The sequence below is a fragment of the Ochotona curzoniae genome, unplaced genomic scaffold (assembly GCF_017591425.1).
Source record: "Ochotona curzoniae isolate NIBS_2020 unplaced genomic scaffold, NIBS_Ocur_1.0 contig_66, whole genome shotgun sequence".
NCBI classification, from domain to species: domain Eukaryota; kingdom Metazoa; phylum Chordata; class Mammalia; order Lagomorpha; family Ochotonidae; genus Ochotona; species Ochotona curzoniae.
The window spans coordinates 15675861-15701019 of NW_024466512.1; the positions used below are offsets into that span (position 1 = coordinate 15675861).

Here is a 25159-nt window from a genome sequence, read left to right on the forward strand (position 1 = left end):
ATACTCCCCAAATGGCCGCAGCCACCCGGGCTGGGCCAGGTCAAAGCCAGGAGCCCGGAGCTGTTCCTGGATCTCCCCCATGGGTGCAGCAGCCCGAACACCTGGGCCATCTGCGGCTGATTTCCCTGTGCGTTAGCTGGGAGCTGGACTGACAGAACTACTGTTCGTGCAGAGCATAGACAAGGGCTCTAAGCTCAGAGCCATTGCACCTTTGTGCTTTTTGTTCTCCTTCTCTGGAGTGTTCTAGAAATTCACGTGTCTTGCATCCTCACGTGTTTTAAATCTCTGCTAAATGTCATCTGTAGTCAGAGTCCTTTCTTGGCTGTTTCATATGAAATAATCTTAACCTCTCTGACCATCTCTTCACTTTCCTTTGCTCTGCCTGTTTTCATAGGATGTATATTTTTTATCTGGTTGGATACTTGCTTTGTGTCTGTTGATTTTTTTTTTCTTGGTTTTCCTTTTACCTTCCCACCATGCCTCAAGTATTTTTTTGTTTAAGATTTATTTGTTTTTATTGGAAAGTCGGATATACAGAGAAGGAAATACAAAGAGAAAGATCTTCCGTCTGCTGATTCACTCCCCAGGTGCCCGCACCTGTTGGAGCTGGGCCAATCTGAAGTCAGGAAACAGGAGTCTCTTCCGGGTCTCCTACGCCGGTGCAAGGTCCCAAGGCTTTGGGCTGTCCTTGACTTTTCCCAGGCCACAAGCAGGGAGCTGGATGGGAAGCGGGGCTGCCGGGATTAGAACCGGTGCCAATATAGGATCCTGGCGCGTTCAAGGCAAGGACTTTAGCCACCAGGCTATTGTGCTGGGCCCTCAAGTAAACTTCTTGAAGTTAAGGTAGTTAACTTTGTGGTTCACTTTGGTTTGTATGATAGGATATGGATTATGGAAGATTCTCAGTCAATACTCATTGATCAAATTAAACTTGAAAGAAAGGAAGAAGTGTGGAGGGGCCTTAAAGCATGAGTAGTTCGGGCCCGGCGCCGTGGCGCAAGTGGTTAAGTCCTCGCCTTGCACGCCCGGGATCCCATATGGGCGCCGGTTCTAATCCCGGCAGCCCCACTTCCCTTCCAGCTCCCTGCCTGTGGCCTGGGAAAGCAGTTGAGGACGGCCCAAAGCTTTGGGACCCTGCACCCGCGTGGGAGACCCGGAAGAGGCTCCTGGCTTCGGATCGGCATAGTATCGACCCGTTGCGGCTCACTTGGGGAGTGAATCATCGGATGGAAGATCTTCCTCTCTGTATCTCCTCTCTGTATATCCGCCTTTCCAATGAAAAAATAATAAAAATAAATCTTTAAAAAAAAAAAAAAGCATGAGTAGTTCAAGAGTAAATCTTAGCCTGGATGGAGACAGAGGCATTCATGCCTGGGGTCCCAGACATTAGACTATTCCCATATGGAGACAGGAAGCTCATGTGCAAACCTTCTAGCTCAGAAACTGCTGTGAAAATTAGTACCAAACAGTGACAGTTAAGTGTGTACAGACCAGGATCAGTTCTCATGAATAAATATCTCTACTGAAGAAAAGTTCTTTTAAAACATTTCACTTGCGGGGCTGGCACAATGGCTCAACATGCTAGTCCTCCAACTGCGAGTGCTGACAGCCATCCTAAGGGCTTGGTTTCATGTCCCGGTCGCTCTACTTCCAATCCAGCTCTCTGCTTGTAGTGTGGGTAAGCAATGGAGCATGGTCCAAGGCTTTGGGATTCTGTACCCATATGGGAGATCTGTCTATTTCTGCTTTTTCTCTATAAATCTTCCTGTCAAATAAAAATACAATAAAGCTTAAAAAAGAATATTTTATTGAAAGTAAAATCTTGCCAGGTCACTTAAAATTTTTCATGGAAAATGCAATTAAGAGATGAGTTTGTTTTGAAAAATGTGCGTAGTTTTTCTGTAATATGCATTTTTTTAGAAGCAGTTTCGAGATCCCATGTATTCTAGTTATATAGGAGATCAGACATAGCTGAAGAGAATTCATGAACTGGAAGCTGGGATTGAGAAAGCTTGCCTGCATGGTGCTCCCCCCCATTTATTTTATTTGAAAGGTAGCGGTCCAGAGAGGACAGGCAGGGAGAGAGAGGTTTTGCATTGATTGGCTTGTCTGCAAAACCGGAAGTGGAGCCACTGGGATCTGAATGCTGTGCCACTATGGGATGACGGTGCCACAGGCGGAGACTTTGCCAGCTGTGCTAAGTGCCATGGCCCCAGCCCGCAGGGTGACATTGTGCACCCGCGTATTTTAGCTGATACCTACAGTGTCTCGGTTGTTGGGGTGAGTTCTGACTCACTTAATAAACTGCTGACTCAAGTCACCGCTGTGGCCGAGCCCTGCCACGTTTACTGTGGGCAAAGTCTGCAACTTCCTGTTCTTGTCTTTTTAAGGGCTCATCACCAGGATTTTCAACTGAGAAACTTAAGAATAATTGAACCTAACGAGAGGACACCCTCAGGAGACACGGGCGTGGGAAAAGGTAATACTGTGTGCTTACATGAAACGGCGCCTCTGGAAAGAGTTAGAGATCTTCTTGCCTCAACCTCAAGTTGAATGTGAAGTGCAGATAAGGAATTAGTAATTGATCAAGGTTGGTGGTGACGAAAAACCATTTGTCTTTGCTTTATTGGGCGGTTGCTTACTGTGTTTATATAGTTATGATTGTTTCAAAGGTAATTAGTAGAGAATCAAGATTTTAGGTGTTTTCCATTCTTGTAAGGGTTTCAGTCAAGGTAGTAGAGAAGCAGTATTGCAACTATTCTGTTTTTTTTTTTTAAAAACTTATCCTCTGTTTCTGTTACAGTGTTTCATTGATTATGTTAGTTATTAGCTTTCAATTTTCATCAGATTATAAAATGAGGAAAACTTATATTATAGTGCCTTATAAATTGAGTGTGGACTTAGGACAATCTTTTGGGATGAATTTCTTGGCGTGTTCCTTCTTCCTGGAACTTGTCTTGATGGTGTTGCCAGAAACCTGAGTTCTGAAAATAGTGCCCAGGTTTTTTTTTTTTTAAAGATTTATTTTATTTTTGTCGGAAAGTCAGATTTACAGAGAGAAGGAGAGACAGAGAGGAAGATCTGTGTAGTGGTTCACTCCCCAGGAAGCCACATCTGCCGGCGTTGAGCAGAGCTGAAGCCAGGAGTCAGGAACTTGCTCCAGGTCTCCCACACAGATACAGAGTCCCAAAGCTTTGGGCCGTCCTCCACTGCTTTCCCAGGCCACAAGCAGAGAGCAGAAGGGAAGTGGAGCTGCCGGGATACAAACTGGCACCCATTTGGGATGCTGGCGCATGCAAGGCGAGGACTTTGGCCACTAGGCTACCGTGCCAGGACTGGCTTACAAGTTTCTATCTCCTGTAAGCCAGTGCTTTTTTCTTGACTACCCAGGAGAAGCACAGCATGTCCTGTAATTTACTGCAAAATTGATCCCTTGGGGCACATGAGAAACTGTAACTATTTAATCATTGTGGTCAGGATTAGTGCTGTAATTGGATGGAGTTTTAATTCTTTTTTGTTAGCAAAAAATCCAAATGTATTCAGTACATTTTGGGCTATTTTAGGAGGTGAGAGAGGAAGAAGGAAGAATGAATAAGAAAAAGATCAAGTAAAGAAAGGGAAAACCTGATAGAATGATCAAATTTAAGCTGGATGTGAATTTCTTTTTGTTGTAGTTGAGGACACTGGGGTTCTGGAAGCTTTAGTTATCTCCGCTGGAAGCTAGACCAGGCTGTTTTGATCCTGTTGATCTCGACGTGCTTTAAGTCCCTGTGTAGTCCTCTAGATGGTTTGCGTAGTAGAGTACGAACTGGAGAACTGGCTGGGCCTTGGGTCCCAGGTCCTGCATGATCTGGCTGACTTGATGGGAAAAATAGAAAAAGTGGAACTTTCCCTGGAGGTTTATTGTGAGAATTGACTAGTGATCGGTGGAAAGCACAGAGGAACAAACTACCCTCTTTGAAGTTCCTGATTGTGGAAGAATGTGCATGTGCTGGGATGCTTAAACTCTAGCAGGGCCTCAAGTCCTGAGACAAGGTGGGTGGGAATTCCAACTGGTGCTTCAGATCCAGATAGGATGACTTCTTGAGCTCTGACAGTGGATTAGATGCTGGACTTCATGCCCTCACATGCAGTATCATGTTTAATTTTCCTAGCCCCCCGGTGAGGTAAATGTAGCGTGCTTTTCATGTTCAAGTGGTGGGAAGTCTTGTTTGTGATGAAGGCTGAAGGTTTGGGAGCTTGTTCCTAAAAGCAAGCTCACATAACCGAGATGTGCTTTTATGAGTCATTCTCTTTAAGACATGATTTAAGAATACCTGGCCATGCGTGGGGTCATTCTACATCATGGGTCAGGCCTGTTCTTGGCTGGCTTCTCTGCACACTTTAATTCAGCCTTTGACTGCTTCTAACATTTTTGACAAGTGGTGCAATGTGGGGTGAGCAGATATTGTCATATGGCATTTCCCCCACAATACTAGCTTTTTTCTTGCACTGAATATTGATTATGTTGGGTCTGAAAAGATAGACATTGTTGCATTCGCTCAACCATCTTTGAGTGAAAGCATCTGTGTGTTGGACACAGGGCTAGATACTTAGATATAGAAATGATATGATGCATGCCTCAGGGAGGGAGCAGTGTACGTGCCTGTTGGACCATTTATTGTTGGGTAATTACGCATTGAGCTGTAATATTTGAAAATACTTAACTTCCATTGTGTGGCAGGTGGTGTTTCTAAGTGGTTTATGTATTAATACCTCACTTAGTTATAAAAATTGCCAGTTACCCTAGCGTGAGTTTAACTTAGTGGTTAAGATGCTGGTGACATCCACACCTCGAATCAGATTGTCTGGTTCTGGCTTTGGTTCTGTCTTCTGCTAGTGCAGGTCCTGGAAGATAGTGATAATGGCTTGAGTAATGGGCTTCCTGCCCACCCATTGGGGAGACCTGGATTGAGCTTTTGGCTCTCCCTTCAGCCTAACCTTGTCCTGACCATTGGGAACATTTGGGGAGTGAACCATTGCATGGAAACTCTTTCCATTGAATAAATAATAACAGTAACCACATTTAGTATAAATTACCATATGAAGGCCACTAGGCATGACTTTCTTTTTTTTTCATAATATTCCTTCTTCTATGTATCAAAACTCACGTTGAACAGTGAGTTCTGGGTTGCAAAAGAGGATTGATTTTTTTTTTGTACTGTCTATGAAGTCTGTGTCACAAGTTGGACAGAAACATACCACAGTGTCAGTAGGCATGACTTTCATTTCCTTCGTCTTGGTCACCTTTTTGGCTACTGCCCCCCGGATGGCAGGGGTTCCTGTTTGTGCCGCTTTTCTCTTTTCCTCTGCTCTGGCTTCTTACCCGTTTAGTCACTTTGTGGCATTTTGTCTTTGTGGGCACGTCCGCCCAGCTGCCGTTCGTGGCCCACTGCCTTTGGTCACTGCTTTCACGCCTCAACCCTTGCTTGTTGCCACCTTCCTTTCCTGCCTTTTCTGTCGCTGCCACTGCTCCTTGCCACTTGCTGTTTGTGGTATTGTGAGTTTCATCATGCCTGGTAGAGGTGATTAAGAAGTGGCTATGTTTGGCTTTCAGTTTGTTATTCAGGATTTTCTGGTTGCCATTGATGATGTTGATTTTATTGGTGAAATGCAAGACTGATAATTGTTTCAAAAATATTTATTGATTTTTTTTTTTTATTAGAAAGGCAGATTTGCAGAGAGTAGGAGGGACAGAGTAAAAGGTCTTCCCAAAATGGCTGCAATAGCTGGAGCTGAGCCGATCTGAAGCCAGGAGCCGGGAGCTCCCATGTGGGTGCAGAGTCCCAAGACTTTGAGCCATCCTCTGCTGCCTTCCCAAGCCATAAACAGGTTCTTAAAGCTGGATGGGAAGTGGAGCAGCCCAGATATGAACTGGTGACCAAATAGGATGCTGGCTCTTGCAGGAGGATTAGCCTGCTGAGCCACAGCACCAACCCCAAGACTGATAATATTGAAACATATTTTAATCAGTGCTATAAAATACCCAGTCAGTGCCATGCAAACAAAATCCTTAAATCAGATTGTGCCCAAATGGATTCTAAATTCTACAAGGAAATGAATGATCTTGGAAGAAAGTATAGTGGGCTTTATCATATATATTTGCTTTTTAAAATTCCACGTGCCCAGGCTGTGGTCCAGGCCGATTAAATCCCCAGCTCTTTTTTGTGCAGCTCAAGTTAAAGCACTGCTCTGAAAGAAGCCTTCATTTTTGCTTCCCTTTTTAACAGTGCTGACTTGATCAGAAATATGGTTTGGAAACTTGATAAATATATTCTGAAGTAGCTAAAATATCTCGTTGGTAAGTGTATGAGGTCATAATTGGCCTTGGTTTGAACCCAGTGGAGGTGTAGACATGCCTGGTATTTCTGATTCTTCTTTTTCTGATAAGCGAGAAGCTGTAGGCTCAATAAAATCAGACGTAACGGAAAGGTTGTTCCTCTGGATGGTGTTCGGAAACAGCTGTGATGCAAGGAACGCGAGGTGTAAATTGAGAGCAGACAGTTTTCAAGCACTCTTTCTTTCAATCCTTCTGCCTTTTTGAGATCTGCGATGCCTGCTGCAGACAGTGGACAGGGGCACTTTTTCAGTGAGTCTTAAGATCAATGTAGTAGGGCCCAGTGCAGTAGCCTAATGGCTAAAGTCCTCGCCTTGCACGTGCCAGGATCCCATATGGGCGCCAGTACTAATGCCAGCAGCTCTGCTTTCCATCCAGTTCCCTGCTTGTGGCCTGGGAAAGCAGTCGAGGATGGCACAAGGCCTTGGGCCCCTGCACCTGCGTGGGAGACCCGGAAGAGGCTTCTGGCTCCTTCCTTTGGATTGGTGCAGCTCTGGCTATTGCAACAGCTTGGAGAGTGAATCAGCAGATGAAAGATCTTCTTCTCTGTCTCTCCTCCTCTCTATTTATCTGCTTTTCCAATAAAAATAAAAAAAAATCTTTTAAAAAATATTTTTTTATTAAAAGGCAATAAGACTTAAACATAAGAAAAATATAAAAGAAGATAAGATAATAGCCACTCACATTTACCTGCACTATTAACACTTGGGTGACTGCCTTTTTAGAAATTTCTCTGCCCAAATACATGCACAATTTTAAAATAAGAGAAATATGTGTGTTTATAATCAGTCTTTAATCTACCAATGTTGTCTGTCTATCTTTCTAAGTCAAATGTCGGTTTGTGTAGTTTTCCTAGGACTTTGAAATATTATCTAATGATTGCATGGTATAATTTAATAATGTATTTTCCTTCCATTATTTTACTACTATAAACAAAGGATAACTCTTGCATTTTTGTGCACTTATGTAGTTATTTCCTTAGTACAAAGTCAAAAAAGTGAAAAAGGTACCCAATTTGGAAATAGGTATTATATACTGAAAGTTTCCTGCCATATAGGAACTGTTGGGAAGCAGCATGTAAGAACTGTGTTTCTTCAGTACTCCCAGCAGCTTTGGGCTTGGTTGGTTGACGGGGTGGTCGTGTGGGAGAAGCTGTGAAGGTGGGCAGAATTTGAAAAGCCTTCTCCTGCGGCGTGTTGTGCCTGCTCCTGGCATTTCCCCCAGCTGGCTGGTGATGAAATCAACTCTTGTGTTGTTGCAGATCACGGGATGGCTCCAAAGGTGACTTCAGAGCTGCTGAGGCAGCTGAGACAAGCCATGAGGAACGCTGAGTATGTGACGGAGCCAATCCAGGCGTACATCATCCCGTCGGGAGATGCCCACCAGGTACTGCGTGCACACGGCCTGGTGCGGACACGCCTCGCCTCTCTTCTTGAAGTCTTCTTTTCCCAACCTGCAGGGGTTTGTGGAGTTCTGGTTGTCAGAACTTGATACGGACACTTGTGTCCAGTAGGCCCTCCTCACTAAATGTTTGTGGAATTCGTGGTTTCCTGTTTTCCAATGGATTTAGCCAGCTTTGAGTACATTTTAAGAATGAATGAGAGAATGAAGAGGCAGACCCCTTAACCTTTCTGTTGCTGATGATATGTTGAACCCAGTGCCCTGCCCTGCAACTTGTTAGCATACTTGTCTGCCCTGCATCCTTCCTGTGCATCCAAAATGGGCATCCTTCTGGCGTGGCCAACAGAGCAGAAAGTCATCATGGGTATCTACGCTAGCAGGTGTTAGGAATGATACCGATTCCCTTGCCGTTAGCCACTGTCCTTGGCAGAAGCAGCTTAGTGTCATTTCCCTTGGAGAACCCTAGGGATTGAATTCAAGGAGAGTTGAGTTTGGACAGAGATGTCATGTGATCAATCCAGAGGGCAGGAAGATGAAAGGGCGGAGGGATGCAGCAGGAGGCTGAGGAGTCAGCAAATGTTTGAGTGCCTACATCACCATAGTGGCGTTGTTGTGTTTCAATGATGATTGAATGTATAAAATGCAATTCTCCCATAGACTCGAATATTTTTTACCCTTTGCTTATGTGCAAGGCACTGCCTGAGGTCTTGGAGGTGACTCAAAGATCCTGTACCAGGGAATACACAGCTTAATAATGGAGTTAGAATGTGCACTGGTGTGTCTGTCTTGCCAGGCAGGATGCAGTAATTGCTATCAAGAAAATCTAAACGGAGGGCCGAGGGCCGTGGGCAGTTGAGAGTGAGAGGGAAGAACAGTGGAAGACTTCCTGGGATGGGACTGGAGGGTGGGCGGGAGAGGAGGAATTTGCACTGGGCCTTTATTGAAGAATGGGCAGAGTTTGTTAAAACAGGTGGAAGGTGGTCGAGGAGAGACGTGGTTCTAGGTTAGAAGGGTGAAAAGGAGTGAAGGCAAGGAAGCACAAAGCTTTGAATCCTTTCCAGAAATAGTGTGGTGAGTTTGCCTGGCAAGAGCCCATGGAAATGAAAAGCAATGGTGGGAAATGCCACTGATGTTCCTGGATTCTTCAGCTGCAGGCAATACCTTGTAAGGGCTTAGAGGTGGAGCCACTGACCTGACAGAGCTCCAGGTTGTGGGTTGTGTCCTGGGAGTTGCACGTGTGTGGAACCTGAGGGTGGGGAAGCAGTTAGCCCTCCACAGCTTGGGGTAGGGTGTGATTTTCAGCTCTGGGTGCATGTCAGTTTCCTTCTAGCCCACAGCATAGGTGGGATAAATTTGACAAATCCTGATTTGAAATTTTAGATTTCTACTCTCTGTTTTCTGGTTTGAGCTAGAACCTTTATTCCAGATCAAGAGTCTTGTGTGAGAACTTGACTGGCAAAATAGTTCGGTGTTTTCCCCTCTGTCTTGGTTACTTGTGTGTTCTTGCACATGTTGCCGTGTGGCATAAACCTGAGTATGGAGATCCATCATGATGGAGAGGTGACCCATAAGGAAGCTGAGTAAAGATCCCAAAAACATGTCCACTCCAGCTGGCCTCCTTTCTGGCCCTCTCCAGATGGCCCTGCCCAAAGGGTTGTGACAATGTTAGGCCTTTGTTAGCTCAGGAATAGCTTGAAGGCTGGACCTCTGCCTAGGGTTTCCTGACTCCAGAAGCAAAGAAAGGGCTGAAATGAATAGTAAGGGTAGCTGCTTGAGGTTTAGGATACTGATATTCAGAACAGCATTCCCCAAACCAGTTCTACAACATTCCTGTATGTCTTGTAAGATATTCTGCAAAAGAAGCATTTGTAGCAGTCAAGAAAATAGTGAAATAAATTGAGCTTTTGTTTTTTTTTTAATTGTGCTGACAAACATGTAACCTGAAATTTAGTATCTTGCCAGTGTTTAAATGTGCAGTACTGCGATGTTAATTACATGCACAGTGCAATGCAACATACTGTAGAACTGATTCATTTTGCAAAGCCAAAAATCTGTATCATTGAATCATAGCTGCCCACGCTCCCGGCCTCCCGCTCCATCCGCTCCCCTCTGTTCTCTGTTTTGGAGAGTTAGACTTTTGCAGAGGCTTCGTAAGACTGGAGTCATGCAGTATTTGTGTTTTTGTGACTGGACTGTTTGACTTGGCACAGCATCTTCAAGGTTCATTCATATTATAGCCTATGACAGACTTTATTTGAATTTTAGGCTGAGTACTATTCTACTGCATGCATACTATATTTTTCTTTATCCACTCATCTCTTGTTTTGGTGCTTCAGCCTCTTGGCTATTGTAAATAATTCTGCTGTGAACATTGGTTTGCAAATATCTCTTTGCAATCCTATTTTTAGGAGCTGGTGTGATGGCAAAGTAGATTAAGCCACCACCTGCAACTCTGGCATCCCGTATGGTCAAGTCCAGGCAGCTCCACTTCTGACCCAGCTCCTACCTAATTCTCCTGGGAAAGCAGTGGAAGTACTTGGGTCCCTACACTCACATGGGAGAACCTGAAATGAGCTTCAGCCCGGTCCAGTACTAACCATGGTAGTCATTTGGGTAGTCAATCAGCAGATGGAAGATCTTTGTGTTATTCCTGCTCTTTCTGTAGCTCTGCCTTTAAATAAATAAGTAAATCCTTTTAAAAAATCCCATTTTAAATTCTTTTGGATACATATATCCAGAAGTGAGATTGCCAGATCCTCTGGTAGTTCTGTTTTTAATTTGGTGGAGCACCTCCCTGTTGTTAGCCAGGGCATTATTTTATACACCCACTGGGAGTAGCGCATGAAGGTTCTGCCCTGTCCACATGTTTGCCACTGTTTATTTCCCGCTTTATTGGGACGGGCCATCCCAATGGATGTGAGGTGATTCCTTGTGGAGTTCTGATTTATAGTTCCCTCTTGGTTGGTGATGTTGAACATCTTTTTGACTGCTTGCTGGCCGTTTGCTTATCTTCAAGTCCTCTGTCCAAGTTGACAGTTTCTTAACTGCAGGGCTTCTCTGGGCTTTTAATATGCTGATATGCATTGTGCATCTCTAGCGAGGAGATAAAAAATGTTCAACAGTTTCCAGACATAAATGTCCAGGGAATTCTACAGTTATCTTAAGGATGAGGTAGGCGATTCTAGTGTTTCATGGAATGCCTTCATGTCTGGTTCACCAGAAAGCTTTTTGCGTCATGATGAATTAGAACTCGCTGCTTGAGGAGGGGAGAGGAGAGAGACCGCTGATAATGAGGTCAGGCATTTAGAGAGAGTGGAGGTGGGGAGCCGGGAGGCCCCGAGGTGTGTTCAGGGGGCTGTTTGCTGGCTTCTGTGCCCTACGGATTATAGAGAATGTGAATCAACCTGGAAGGTGGGTTGGTGGCCTGGGAGGAAGCCATGGGGGCCGGTATGTTAACATTACATTTAGAGGACAGTGGGAGGTAAGGCTGGACTGGAGAGGTTTAGGGTTGGATTGAGTAAAGGGCTCCTTCCATTTGTCTGTTTTCACTAGACTAAATCTCCTTATGGAGATCAAAGGGGAGCTAAGCCACAGTCACAGACGGAAGCTGGCAAATGTCACTGGGAGGGCTGCAGGCGGCATTTCTAGTAGAAGTGCTCTCAAAGCCATGTTAAAAACTAAAAGCAACAGGGAAATTGATTTTAGTAATGTATTTTCTCTACCCTATCTGTCTAAAATATTAGCATATTATTGAGTGATGAGATAAATGGCATTCTTTTTTCTTTTTTTTTAAGATTTTATTTTATTTTTATTGCAAAGTCAAATGTACAGAGATGAGGAGAGACAGGAAGATCTTCCGTCTGATGGTTCACTGCCCAAGTGGCTGCAATAGCTGGAGCTGAGCCGATCTGAAGCCAGGAGCCAGGAGCTTCCTCCGGGACTCCCATGAGGGTACAGAGTCCCAAAGCTTAGGGCTGTCATCAGCTGCTTTCCCAGGCCACAAGCAGGGAATTGGATGGGAAGTGGGGCTGCTGGGATTAGAACTGGCGCCCATATGGGATCCTGGGCGCATTCAAGGCAAGGACTTTAGCTGCTAGGCCATTGCACCAGGCCTGACATTCTTTTTTCATACTTATTTTTAGACATGTACTTATTTTTATTGGAAAGATATACAGAGGAGAGACAGACAGGAAGATCTTCGGTCGGTGATTCACTCCCTAAGTAGCCGCAACAGCTGGAGATGAGCCCATCCAAAGCCAGGAGCCAGGAGCCTCTTTTGGGTCTGCAACATGCATGCAGGATCCCAAAGCTTTGGGCCATCCTTGACTGCTTTCCCAGGCCTCAAGCAGGGAGCTGGATGGGAAGCCGGGCTGCTGGTACACGAACTGGTGCTCATAAGGGATCCTGGTGTGTACATGGCAAGGACTTTAGCCTTTAGGCTATTGTGCTGGGCTCCAAAAATCTTTAAAAAAAAAAAACACCTGAGTTCTATATTGAGGTGTCTGTGTTTGATGCCAGTTTTCAGTGTCCAACCACTGTGCAACCTGGGAAGCAGCGGTGATGGCTCAAATGGGGGTTCCGCCATCCACCTGGAGACCTGTTTGACTGTGGCCTCCCAGTGTCGGTTGCTGCCCAGCTATCAGTGGAGGATAGCACTTGCTTGTGCATACCCTCTTTCTGTCTCTCCCATTTAAAATAAAATTAGGGATGCTTGAAGATGGGCCCCACAAGGAGTGTCCTAAGCAAACCTATGGATGTGAGTAGAAGTGCCTAATGCTGTGAGGAAGAAAGAGAAAGTGGGGCTTTTCAGGACCACTCATGACTGGTGGTGGTGGCCTTGACCCCTAGAGTCAGGCTGTAGGAATTTACCAAGGAGCTTTTTTCTTTTTTAAGATATATTTATTTTTATTGGAAAGGCAGGTTTACAGAGAGAAGGAGAGACTGAGAGAAAGATCTTCCATCCTCTGGTTTACTTCCCAAATGGCTGCAACAGCTGGAGCCAAGCTAATCTGAAGCCAGGAGGGAAGTGGAGCAGCTGGGAACATGAACCACACCCATATGAAATCCCTGCGCTGGCAAGGCAAGGACGTTAGCCATTAGGCTACACTCCAGGCTTGTGTCACCAAGGAGCTTGAACAAAAGAATGGCGTGGGCCTGGTGCAATGGCTCAATGGCTAAATCATTGCCTTGCAAGTGCCATGATCCTATATGGGTACTATTTTGTGTGCTGGCTGCTTCACTTTTCATCCGGCTCCCTGCTTGTGCCCTGGGAAAGCAGTCTAAAAAGGCCCAAAGCCTTGGGACCCTGCACCTGCGTGGGAGATCCAGAAGAAACTCCTGGCTCCTCAGATTGGCTCAGCTCTGGCTGTTGCAGCCATCTGGGGAGTGAACCAATGGAGGAAGATCTTTCTTTCTCCTTCTCTCTGTAAATCTGGTCAGTCTTCCCAATAAAAATAAATAAATCTTTAAAAAAGAAAAAAAAACAAAAAAGAGAAAGTGTCACGATGAAAGGGAGCAGGGTTTAGTATGGACAGAAGAAGAGAGGGACTGGTGATTAGAAAACCTGTTAGGAGAAACTGCAAGATTCGAGTCAGGGAAAAGAGAGATTTGTGTTTGCAGCAGTGGGTAGGGTTCAGTGGAGGGGCCGTAGAACGTGGAGTAAGTGTGGGTCTTGTGGCTAACTGGCCAGAGGGAGCTTGTGTCTGAAGTGTCATCCACTGGAAGAAATGGGTTCCTTGTTTCAGCTGTCCTGGAGGAGGAGGGGGTGTGTTGCAGGGCATTCTGGGGCCCTTCTGGGGCTGTGCGAGCCAGCAGGGAGGCAGGGCCAGCTTTGTGTGTGACCTGCAGCACTGGCCTCTGTAATAGAGAGGCTGCTGTTCTCTATGGCTCTTGTTGCCAAGTGTTTCATCTCAGGCTAGCTCCAAGGTTGAAGGATGGGAGAAGTGAAGGGGAATCTTGAATTTTGTCCTTTGTGTACTTTTCAGAACATCAAATCTACACACCCACATGCTGTTCCCTGCTAGGGAGGAAACCCAACTGAAATCGTAAGTCACTCAAGGACTTGGCACTCCAACACCGGCCTGCTGGTTTCTGTCCTCTGCAGCTCTCTGGGTTTCTTCTTTTTCAACCCAGAAGGGTTATGGTATTTGGGGGGGTTTACAGTGAGGGATTGTCCAAGGACTGTGGACTCTGATGTATCATTTAAGTAGGCATTGTGGGTACTGCAGTCCCCAGGTCAGATCCATGGTGTAGAGGCCAGAGCTGTGTCAGCACGGCCTTGGACACATCCTAGTCCCTCCTCCTCCCCATCCGTAAGGCCCCATGTTCTGCTCTGGGGCTTAGCCAAAGGGTCACATTTTTCTATGGGTGGCCCTGCCAGCGTAAGTTTCTGACTGTTTCTGGTGCTCCTTCTGGAAGACATGAATCAGAGTTCCCTAAACTGTTTAGAACCTATGCCATTCCTCCAGGACTCAGATTCCTGTTTTGTATTGTATTTCTTAAATGGGTTCTCTCCTGCTGCTATGCAGTAGTGATTTTATTGACTGTGCTGATGCTAGCCATGGTCAGCCATCTCCAGGGCTCAGTGGCTTGGTACCATGAAGCCTCACATCCTGTTCATCTCGCGGTACAGAGTGCACAGACTGGGTGGTGGGTGATAAAAGAAATAAAGTGGTTGAGTGGACCTAACTCCTTCTGTCCTAGGGGCCAGTTGGTAGAAGGGGAAGTGTATGGGCAGGACACAGCTCAGTTTTTTTTTGTTGTTTTGTTTTGTTTTTATTTTATTGGAAAGGCAGATTTATAGAGAGGAGAGACAGACAGATCTTTCATCTGCTGGTTCACTCCCCAAATGGCTGCAGCGGCCATTGCTGAGGATCTGAAGCCAAGAGCCAGAAGCTTCTTCTGGTTCTCCTGTGTGGGTTCAGGCTCCCAAGGCTTTGGGTCATCACCTTCTGCTTTTCCAGGCGTAACCAGGGAACTGGATTGGAAATGGAGCAGCTGGGACATGAATTGGCACCCATATGGAATCCTGGTGCTTGAAGGGGGAGATTAGCCTTTTGAGCCATCGCAATGGCCAGTTTTTTTTTTTTAAACAATGAACAGTTGTATCTCAGACGTGTCTTCCCATTCCACATGCCAGTGGTGTGAACCAGTCTTGTGACTGTACCTGGGTGCAAGGCTCCCTGGGAAATGAAGTTCTGGCTAGGCGGCAACTTTCCATTGACTCTCCTACCTTAAGGAAGGGCTGTGAATAACCATGTTTGTCACACATACTTTGACTTGATTTTTCAGGGGAGAAAAAGTACGAAAGACAGGAAGTAGTTACGTCAGTATTTGGTAGACTCTGTGGAAAACATAAAAAAGCATGCTCTCAGAGTAGGCGATCCAACTGGTTTGTTTGAAGCACTGTGTCTGGCTCCTGGCTTCTGGGAGTTGAGGGTCAAGAGCGGAAAGATGTCCCGTCAGCCCTGACCCTCGTGACTTTGGCCACACTTGTCTTGGCAGGCAGCCATAGCTGTGCTTGCCCTGTTTGGTCTGCATGTGGCTGTGTTTACCACTCTTAAAACACTGGTTATGTCACTACTCGCTCTTCAGCGTCTGGTATCTCTGTAGAGCTTTTTGGGTAAAGTTCAAGCCTTTTCATGTGATGTTTGAGACCTTTGACCAGTTGTCTTCGCAAAGTCTTTCCAAAAATCTCTATGCTCCTCCTTTAACGTGTACCCTCTGTCACCGGGGTAATTGTCCTCTTGCCTCTCCACAGACCTCTGGCCTCTTGTTTCTGGGCCTTGTCCCACTCTCTCCTCTTTGGAGATTGCCCTGTCACTCTAGATCCTCAATCCGCCTTGTCCGTGGAGGCCCCGGTCAGGTGTCTGAGCAGGTCTGAGTATTGTGAAAGCTCCAGCAAATGTGTTATTGTGCATACAACAGGTTTTATAAGACTGTTTTTAGAGCCAGTATCTCATAGAATATCTTATTTTGCTAGCCGGATTGCCTACTCTGAGGGGATGCTTTTTTCTGTTTCCCACAGAGTCTACCCCGTTTCCTAATGTACAATGATATGTATGGTTTGTCAGCACTTAGCGTATGCTCAGGCCTCCAAGGTGGCCATTCTTAGCATCCCCAATTTGTAGATGAGGAGTTTGAATCCACCGTGTACCCAGGTGATAAACAAGGGAGTTAGGCTTGAATGTTGCAGAGACATCTGCTACATATGCCATCCCATGCAGAGTTCGAAGAGGTTGTTTGGCAGCTGCCACGGAGGTAGTCCTCTGTGCTATCTGCATTCCAGTGCCTGGGAGTCATTAGTTTACTTCTCTGGACTTCTCTCTCTTTCTTTCTTTTTTTTTTTTTTTTTTTTATTGGGAAGGCGGATATACAGAGAGGAGAGACAGAGAGGAAGATCTTCCGTCCGATGATTCACTCCCCAAGTGAGCGCAACGGGCCGATACTATGCCGATCCAAAGCCAGGAGCCTCTTCCGGGTCTCCCACGCGGGTGCAGGGTCCCAAAGCTTTGGGCCGTCCTCAACTGCTTTCCCAGGCCACAAGCAGGGAGCTGGAAGGGAAGCAGGGCTGCCGGGATTAGAACCAGCGCCCATATGGGATCCCGGGCGTGCAAGGCGAGGACCTTTAACCACTTGCGCCACCGTGCCGGGCCCTCTTTCTTTCTTCCTTCCTTCCTTCCTTCCTTCCTTCCTTCCTTCCTTCCTTCCTTCCTTCCTTTCTTTCCTTCCTTCCTTCCTTCCTTCCTTCCTTCCTTCCTTCCTTCCTTCCTTCCTTTTTTCTTTCTTTCTATCTCTCTTTTTCCGTCTCTCTTTCTTTCTCTTATTTTATAGGTGGGGGAGGATGATGTCTTCCAGATTTGTTGTTGGACTGAGAATTAGAATTCACTGTTGCTATTGGCAACTAGTAGAGGTTGAGCCAAACAGCATAGTCAGTATTACTTTTTTACCATTACCCGATGTAGGGTCTGAGTGAAGGCCATATGGAAGGTCTCACAGAAGTCAGAGATGCGCCGAGCACTGGGCTGGAGTGGCTCAGAGAGCTCTGTCGGGGAGGGTGCGTGGGGAGAGATGACTAAGGCTTTTCTGGGGGTCTTTTACAGATGTGCTTTATTCAGCTGTGTTTTATTTTTGCCATTTGAATTAGATGCCAGTGTCTAAGAAGTGGTGATTGCTCAGAGGCACATGTATTTTTGGCCTCTCCTGAAAATAAATATATGTACAATTTTTATAAGTTTTGGTGATGTTTCCATAGTTAAGGATGTGTGTTAAAAGTGGCCGGATAGGGATTAAGCTGCTGCCTATAACACTGGTTTTCCATGTGGGTGCAGGTTCAAGTCCTAATTGCTCCACTTCTGATCCAGCTCTCTGTATGTGCCTGGTGGTTCAGTCAGGCCTGTTAGGGGAGGGTTACATTTCACATTTGATCTGAACTGTAAGAATGAGAAAGAAAAGCCAGCCATGTTATGACTCCAAAGAAAGTATGTGTGTGTGTGTGTGTGTGTGTGTGTGTGTGTGTGAGAGAGAGAGAGGTCTTTATGCGCCCAAGGAAAAACATAACACGTGCAGAAGCCCTGAGGTGGGAATGAATGCAGGACCACAGAGGAAGGGGTATGGAGCATTTTAAGTGGGAGTGAACGTGGGAGGGGAGAACGGCAGGGTCAGATCAGGTGGTGCGTTACGGACATGCCCCGAAGCTGGATTTTATTGTCCATATGATGGGAAGCCATTGGAGGGCTTTAAGGAAGATGTTAATATGATCCTGCATACACAAGTGTTTTATTTACCTGAATATAAAATTCACTTTTTTTTTTAAAGCTCACTGAAGAGCCTGTACAGAGGGAGTTACAGGACAGTGGCCAGTTAGAGATGATGAATGCTCGTACTAATGTTGTTACTAGAGTTGGGGAGGAGTGAGTGGGTGCTTTCTGCAAAAAGCCAAAACTGTGCTTCTTGATGTCTTTTTGCTTGCATGCTACAGGCATGACTTGTTGGATGCCCTGTGTCTGGGTTCTGGGGAGAGCGTACCTGGGCTTTGTGAGGAAGGAGGGTGCTTGTCTGGCCAAGGTGTGGGCTATTGGTGAGAAGGGAAGGCTACAGCCAGCCTCACTCGGTGACGTCTCTCTGGCGTGTGGACCACTTAGATCATGTCTGGTTCTTGCCCCAGACCTCGTGTCAGTCCCAAACTGGATGGCCATCTGCTATTAATTTCGCTGCCTGTCGTGGAAACCCTTCCCCTGCCTTGCTGATGGAGGCCACCAGGTGAACCCTGTGGGAGTCCTTTCCCCTCCCTTCCACGCTTGCTCAGATGTATCTCTGAAGAACTGGGTCCCCCACCGTGTGTCCTGGGTAGGAGGGCCCCAAGCCCACCGGAGGGTGATGTTGCTCAGGAGTGCCCATACTGCATATTGCAGTTGTGCACAGCCGTTTTTAGCACCACACTTATTTTTGTTAACTTGGCTTTCCCAGCTCCTTGCAGGCTTTCTCACTGTTCTGGAGGAAGAGATAATAGTAACTCCTCCATGGTTTGAGTGCAGCACCTTGAGGTTTCTGGTCTCAGGACATTAATTTACTGTTCCTTGCAGTCCAGGGAGAGGGGTAGCTTACCTCCCCACGTTGTTGTTTCTTCTTTCTTTAAAAACAAAAGCAAAAACAACAAAAAAGTTACTCCAATGACTTCTGGGTTAACACATGTGAACTGTGAAGTTCGCAAGTGAAACTGGTGGTTATTTCTTTCCGTTTCCACAGCAAGGTTTCTTAATGTTGTGTTTTACACATGAAGCATGTGTGTGCTGTTTGCATTGAGTGCTCTGACATAGCCTGTTTAGAGATGGGGAACTGAGGTCGGGCAAGACGCTGGGTTTTCCTGCAGACCACTCAGCTGAGCCTGAATTACAGGGCAGGTGTGGCCGAGAGTGCCCTGGTCTTGCTGTGGTACTTCTGTCTCCTGGCTCTTGTCACATCTCCCTGGGCTGGGGTTCCGTGCCTGGTTGGAGGCTGTGATGGTGGTAGCTCTGGTGAAGGGGAGCAGTGCTTGCCCACGCGGCAGGAGTGGAACCTGGATGTCTTTTCTACCCTACTTGGTGACTGTCTTAAAGATGCCTTGGGGTCGCGTGCCCTGCCGGAAGCGTTCTTAGTCCTGCTGCTTCTGAGGCTCGGGCGGAAGGGGCTCTGAGCTGGTTCTGGATTCTTGCTGTTCACCTGTCAGCGGGCAGGTGACTCCACGAGTCCCTTGGAGCCTCAGCTCTCTCATTGGCCTGGACTTTATCCTGGAGTGTGGGGAGGGAGAGGGGTCATGTGGTGGCCTCGGGCTGCGTGCTGACTGCCTGGAGTCAGTCCTGCTGCTCAAGCTAGCTGTGTGACTTGGAGCCAGTTACTTATACTCTTGGTGCTGTTGCATACCCTGGCCTGTGCTCTCTGCTTGGCTGGGAGAACCTTTCCCTGCCCCTCTCACTCACCTCCTCCCTTACAGAGAGGAAGGGGGATCAGCTGGGAAGCAGCGGGGTTTGGAATCATGTTTCCTGGCTCGGAGGAAGTGCTTCTGTTGATTCCCTGGCAGGAAGGGACACGGCCTGTGTGGGAGAGACCAGTGACACTGCCTTGGAGGGGAATGCAAACAGGAAGTTTGGCAACAAGGTAGCATCTTAGGAGACTTCAGGCAGAGAATTATTGGTGCTCAACGTGGAAATTCAACCTCACTTTTCAGAAAACTAGCAGATGCCTGAAAGTCAGTGGCAAAGAGAGAACAGGCAATTCGTTTCTTTCCTTCTTTCTTCTTTTTTCTTTAAAGACTGTTATGAGGAAGGAGCAATTTTTATCTGTTTTTCTTGACATTATCCTCTAAATGAGGGAAGGAACAGCTTTCAGCCTTTAATTAATTAGCCTTCTGCAATGTGTTCTAATTGATTTTGACACATTCAGCTTGTCTTTTTAGCTAGACCGGCGGTTTCTGGCGGCCAGGTTCCAAGGGTTCCCCAACCTTTGTAGTCCCCGCTGGGCCCTGCCCAGGGCTGAACATGCGGAAAGCATTTGGCACTCGCCAGATGGAGGTCCAGTTCGTTGTCATCTTTGTTTTTCAGAGCGAGTACATTGCTCCGTGTGACTGCCGGCGGGCCTTTGTGTCTGGATTCGATGGCTCTGCGGGTGAGTGGCTCAGTTCTCAGTTCCTGCCGCATTTCGGTCTGTCTCCCAAACATAGCTGGACCATACTTCAGCCTGTGGTACAGCACCAAGAAGAAAATGCAGACCAGATGTTCCTTGCTGAGCCCCTGCAGGGAAAGTGTGGCTTTCCAACGTCACCTGTTAGTGACCCCTTTGCTCTCTCTCAGCCTTTGCTTTCAAAAATATTTTTGAAATGTTCATTAATATGGCATAGTCCTAGGAAATGGTATCAATTCAATCGAATATACCTCTGAAATGAGCACCCCAAGTCACTTTATTAGCATCCCAGCACCTGCAGCCTGGCTTATCAGTCCCATGTGGTTCTGCAGGTGCTTGGCTTTTAGTTTCTGTTTGCTTTTGCCTTAGGGAACAAAGGAACACTGTTGCTCTCCTGTCTTTTCCATCACTGTTATGCCCTTGAGTTTTAGGGGGAGTTTTCCCGTTCAGGTTCCAGCCCTAAAGCAAGCTAGGTGAGGTGGAACCCCTCAGCCTTGTGGTTAGCACAGTGCTACCTTTGGCGGAAGTACATGTGTTGATTGGCACATCGAGACTCATTTTGGCTGACACCTCTCCTGAAAGTCGTGTACTGCCAGGACTGTGGGAACTGAGGGCAGGGAGGACGGGAGGCGCCAACTCCCTGCTGGTGACCATTGAGTTACATGCACAGTTCTTACTGGCCTCTCTTTGCAAGTGGGAAGCCTAACAGGACAGGGGACCAGCTGTCACCCCCAAGCAGGCACTACCTCCACTTCTGTCTCACTGATGATGCATCCCCCTGGCCCAGACCTGCAGTTCACTGCTGTTCTGGCCTGCACTCCTGCAGTGTGAGTGGGGTCCGTCCTGTGCAGGGAGCCTGAGTCTTGGGATTGGCTCCTTCAGAGCCTGACCCCAGCTGGTTCTCAGTAGTGTCGCCTTCTCCTGCCTGGCAGTCTCTCTGGAGTCGGCAGCCCTCAACCATGCTGGGGAGATGATGCCTGTTGCTGCCTTGCCTGCCCATGCTGCTCTGTGCAGCTTCCGGGCAGTTGTCAGGAACCTCCTTTGCTCTGCTGCCCTGTTCCAGGCACAGCCATCGTCACAGAAGAGCATGCGGCCATGTGGACTGATGGGCGTTACTTTCTTCAGGCTGCCAAGCAGATGGACAGCAACTGGACGCTCATGAAAATGGGTGAGTGGAGGCCTGGTTCCTGTAGCTTTAGCTGGAATGACCTGGGCCAGGACCCTGGAGTTCCTCAGGCTTCCTGGACCTTAATCCTTTTGCAAATGGAAGGAAAACCAAAGAAAGGGCCTGCTCATTTGTCCATCCTGGTGCGGGTTCAGTTTTGGAGGGTCCTGATTCAAGAGAAAGCTGAGGCCCGCACAGGGCATAGTGCGCCATGCTGTTGAACCTTACGCTGGTACCCTCCCTGCTGCTGTGTGCTGCCTTGTGATGCAAGGTGACATGAAGGCAAGGGGCTGTTGGCTTCAGAAGCCCAGGGAGCCTTCTCAAGGCTGTTCCTAAGCACGCTGGGTTTGTTTCTCCTTTGTAGTCTCCACTGGGCCCTGCCCGGGGCTGAACATGCGGAAAGCGTTTGGCATCTGCCAGATGTGGGTGGGCAGTGTACAAGGCAGGAGCATGGATCTGAAAGTTCTGGGCGAGCTCCTTCACGCTCAGAGTCTCGGTTTGTTCATCTGCAAATGAGACAGTCCCTAGTGAGCGTCCCATGAATTGGAAAGGGTGAAAGAGATCATTTACAGAACGTGCCCAGCTCAGAGTTCACCGGAGAGCCTCGGGGGTGTGTGCGTGTGTGTGTGTGTGTGCGCACGCATGCGCCTTTTCACTGAACTTTGTGCCGCGTCTGTTTTTTCCTTGTCATTCTAGTAATCTTGGGAAACACAGCTTTAATACTCGTGTAAAGATCTTTTTCCTCCTGAATTTTGAACTTGGGGAGCAGAGACTAAGGAAGGAGCAAAAGGACCAGGAGAACAAGCAAAGATGAGGCAAAGCCCGCCTCCCGGCTCTCACCGCGGGGAGCGGGTGCGGGTTTGGCAGCTTTGCTGATGAGGGCCGCGTGTGCCACACCCTCTGCGTGCAGGGGTGCGGGGTGTCTGTCTTAGGGAAAGGCTGAGCCCGTTTTCTTTCTGACAATGAGATTATTTTTCATTTCTGTGTCTCAGAAATCTTAGACATGTTAAGAACTCCTGGTGGGTTATTGCTGCAATTACTTCCTCTTTTTCTCTCGCATCGCATCCACACCCCGACCTAAGCAGGTGAGGTGCTTATAAACGGGCAGGTTAATAATTTTTTTTTAAATTCCATTTTAGGATAGGTGCAGTTCCAGAGTGGGGAGGACAGACTCAGAGATAGATAGCTAGATGTCTTTCATTCACTGGTTCACTCCCCAAATGGCCATAACAGCTGGGTTGGCCCGGGTTCTAGCCAGGAGCCTGGAGCTTCCGCCAGGTCTCCTACATGCGTGCAGGGGCCTGATGCTTGGGCCATCCTCCGTTGCTTTCCCAGGCCATAAGCAGGGAGCTGGATCAAAAGTGGAACAGCTGTGCTATGAACTGGTATCCATATAAGATGCTGGCATGTTAGGTATGAAGCTTAACCTTGTATGCCACAACACTGGCCCCAACCTTTACATTTGTGGATTACACGCATCCACTAATGGAGTCAGGCACCCTCAACCTGATATTTATTTATTTAGATGCTGTGTTCATGTACGGGTGTCCATCTGTATTCCAAATATTAGCAAATACTAATGTATTGGTTCTCTTTCAAGAAAAAATAAATGCAAATAGAATTTCAGAAACTTTGCATCCTTGTATCCGGTGGATTGTTGAGTGTACCCATGGGGTGCCGGCTCCCTCTTTGGGACCCACAGACTCAGTTGTCAGGTTGGTTAGCCCCTTTGGCATGTGTGTGTCAGAGGAACCAACGGCATTTGTTCTCGGAGTCAGCCGCACTGGTGGTGAGGGTGGTGGTAAGCCGTCTGATCCCAAAGCCCTCTCTGGTTTGCCGTCCCTCCTTCAGCTGTGTCTCCTGGGGAGGGAGAGCCTAGTGGGGTCGGCTGGCCAGTGAGTGATTCCGCTTTGGGATTTTGCCAAAGAGCTACTAGCTAGGAAAAGGCATGGCTTTATCCTGCAAAAGTTATGAGACGGCCACCAAGAAAAACTGTATCAATAAATGACTTGTTTGGAGGATTGAAAAAAAAAATAGGAAATTATCAAATTGAAAAGTGAAACTCATTGCCAACTTCTGGGCAGACTTTTAGAAGTGGACTTCAGAAACTCATTTCCTTATAACCCTTGAACTTCCCTTCTGAGGTTATGTGGCTATAGCAGGAGTCCGTGGGGAAATAGTTAGGATAAGTAGTGTTTTAGAATATGTGAACTTTTCACTCCAAATACACATGCATTTTACCAAGATGTGAATTGTTTAAGCAAAAATCTGGTTGGTTTAAAAAAGCATGCATTCCAAAGATTTTGGCTGGCATTAAAGTAAAATCGGGCTATGAAAACAACTTTGGTTCCTTCCTGGAAGTTTTTTTAGTGTGCTGTAACCAGTGTCTGGGGGCTGGCATTGTGGTACAGTGGCTTAAACCACTGCTTGCGATGCTGGTGTCCCATACAGGAGTGCTGGTTTGAGTTCTTCTTTTTCTTTTTTAAAAGATTCATTTTTTTTTTTTTAAATTGGAAAGGTCAATTTACAAAGTGAAGGAAAGGCAGAGAGAAAGATCTTCCATCCACAGTGACTGCAGTGTCTGGACTGATCTAATCCGAGCCAGGAGTCAGGAACTTCCTCTGGGTTTTCCACGTGGATGCAGGGTCCCAAGGGAGCTGGATGGAAAGTGGGGCAACTGGGACACAAACCAACATCCATATGGGATCCCGGCGGTTGCAAGGGTTTAGCCGTTGGGCCCTGATTGCTTTGCTTCTGATCCAGGTGCCTGCTGGTGTGTCCTGGGAGGCAGGTGAAGGCCCAGGGACTCCGTTTCCTGGCTGGTCCTGATTTCAGTCTGGTCCAGATCTAGCTTGCCAGTAGCATTTGGGGGAGTGAACTAACAGATGGCTCTCCCTCCCTCTCTCTCTGTTTCTCTGTCTTGTAAATGAGTACTTAAATAAATAAAAACAAGAAAGAGTTGTCTGATGTTTGGAGATGCTCAGGGGCTCTGCTGCACCAACATCAGGCTCCCTGTGTCCCTGGCTGGCCAGCTGTGCTCAGGGCACTTTCCCTCTGCGACCCTGCCCAACAGGTGCAGGGACAGAGAGCGCTGGTGGTGGCGTGTTGTCCCTCCCTTGATATGTGACATGAGAGTGGTTTCCTGCTGCCAGATTTTACCAGCTTCCCATCCAAGTTCTTGTTGGGTAAGCAGTAGGGGAGAAGGGATTCATGCTAACGAGGCGATCCCTGTGATGTCACCATGTCCCTGTGGGGCAGCAGCCCGCAGGATGCTATTTTCCGCAGGGTTGAATGACAGTCACACCTTCCCCTCTGTCTTATCCTTATCTTACTTTTTCCTTACACCAGTCCTTCTCTTTCAGTTAGCCTTCCAAGATAAAGGGAGGTTCAGATTTTCCACGTCTTATCAAACTGCCTTGAAGAAGATGCTTAACAAAAAACCCTGCTCTCATAATGTTGGTGAATTGCCTTCCTGTGGGTGGGGTGATGAGCCTGGGCTCGCTTGGGAATTGCTGCCCGTTGGTTCTCCCCTCTCTAGGTTTGAAGGACACCCCGACTCAGGAAGACTGGCTAGTGAGTGTGCTTCCTGAGGGGTCCAGGGTTGGTGTGGACCCCCTGATCATTCCTACAGGTGAGTGGGTTTGTTCCCTGCCAGTTTGGCTTCTAGACACCTTTCTGTGCTCTGTGTTGGTGGCATTTGGCAAATCAGGGTGACTCAGTGTCACCGTGCAGGTCGGAATGAGGAGATTTCTGGGATGGCTGTTGCTGCTGGAGGTGTCCTTTCCTAGCTCTGTCCTGCACCCCCAGTGTGGATCCCGGAAGCCCAGCTGCTTGCCCTAGCTGAGATGGGCAGCCATGTACCGTATGTCTCCTCAGATTACTGGAAGAAGATGGCCAAGGTCCTAAGGAGTGCTGGCCACCACCTCGTTCCGGTCAAGGAGAACCTTGTCGACAAGATCTGGACTGACCGTCCCGAGCGGCCCTGCAAGCCGCTCCTCACGCTGGGCCTGGATTACACAGGTGAGAGCCGTGGCTGGGCCCACCTCTCGCCTTGTCTCCAG

The 25159-nt window shown here is 47.3% G+C and overlaps 1 protein-coding gene and 1 non-coding gene across 8 annotated transcripts in view; one reads left to right on the forward strand and one right to left on the reverse strand.

Moving 5' to 3' along the window:
- Window positions 1-25159, forward strand: part of XPNPEP1 (X-prolyl aminopeptidase 1) — a 53750-nt gene that overhangs the window by 5489 nt on the left and 23102 nt on the right. For 6 of the 7 annotated variants that reach the window (XM_040992138.1, XM_040992139.1, XM_040992142.1 and 3 more), the window contains exons 2-7: window positions 2391-2479; window positions 7638-7762; window positions 19855-19918; window positions 20997-21101; window positions 24637-24729; window positions 24975-25118. In XM_040992138.1, the coding sequence (XP_040848072.1) occupies window positions 2391-2479; window positions 7638-7762; window positions 19855-19918; window positions 20997-21101; window positions 24637-24729; window positions 24975-25118 (620 nt within the window). The remainder of the gene's footprint in view (window positions 1-2390; window positions 2480-7637; window positions 7763-19854; window positions 19919-20996; window positions 21102-24636; window positions 24730-24974; window positions 25119-25159) is intronic. The other variant, XM_040992144.1, reaches the window with a different exon arrangement.
- On the reverse strand, window positions 5120-5250 carry LOC121164424. Its single transcript, XR_005885093.1, has one exon. It is a non-coding gene; the product is annotated as a small nucleolar RNA SNORA40 (small nucleolar RNA).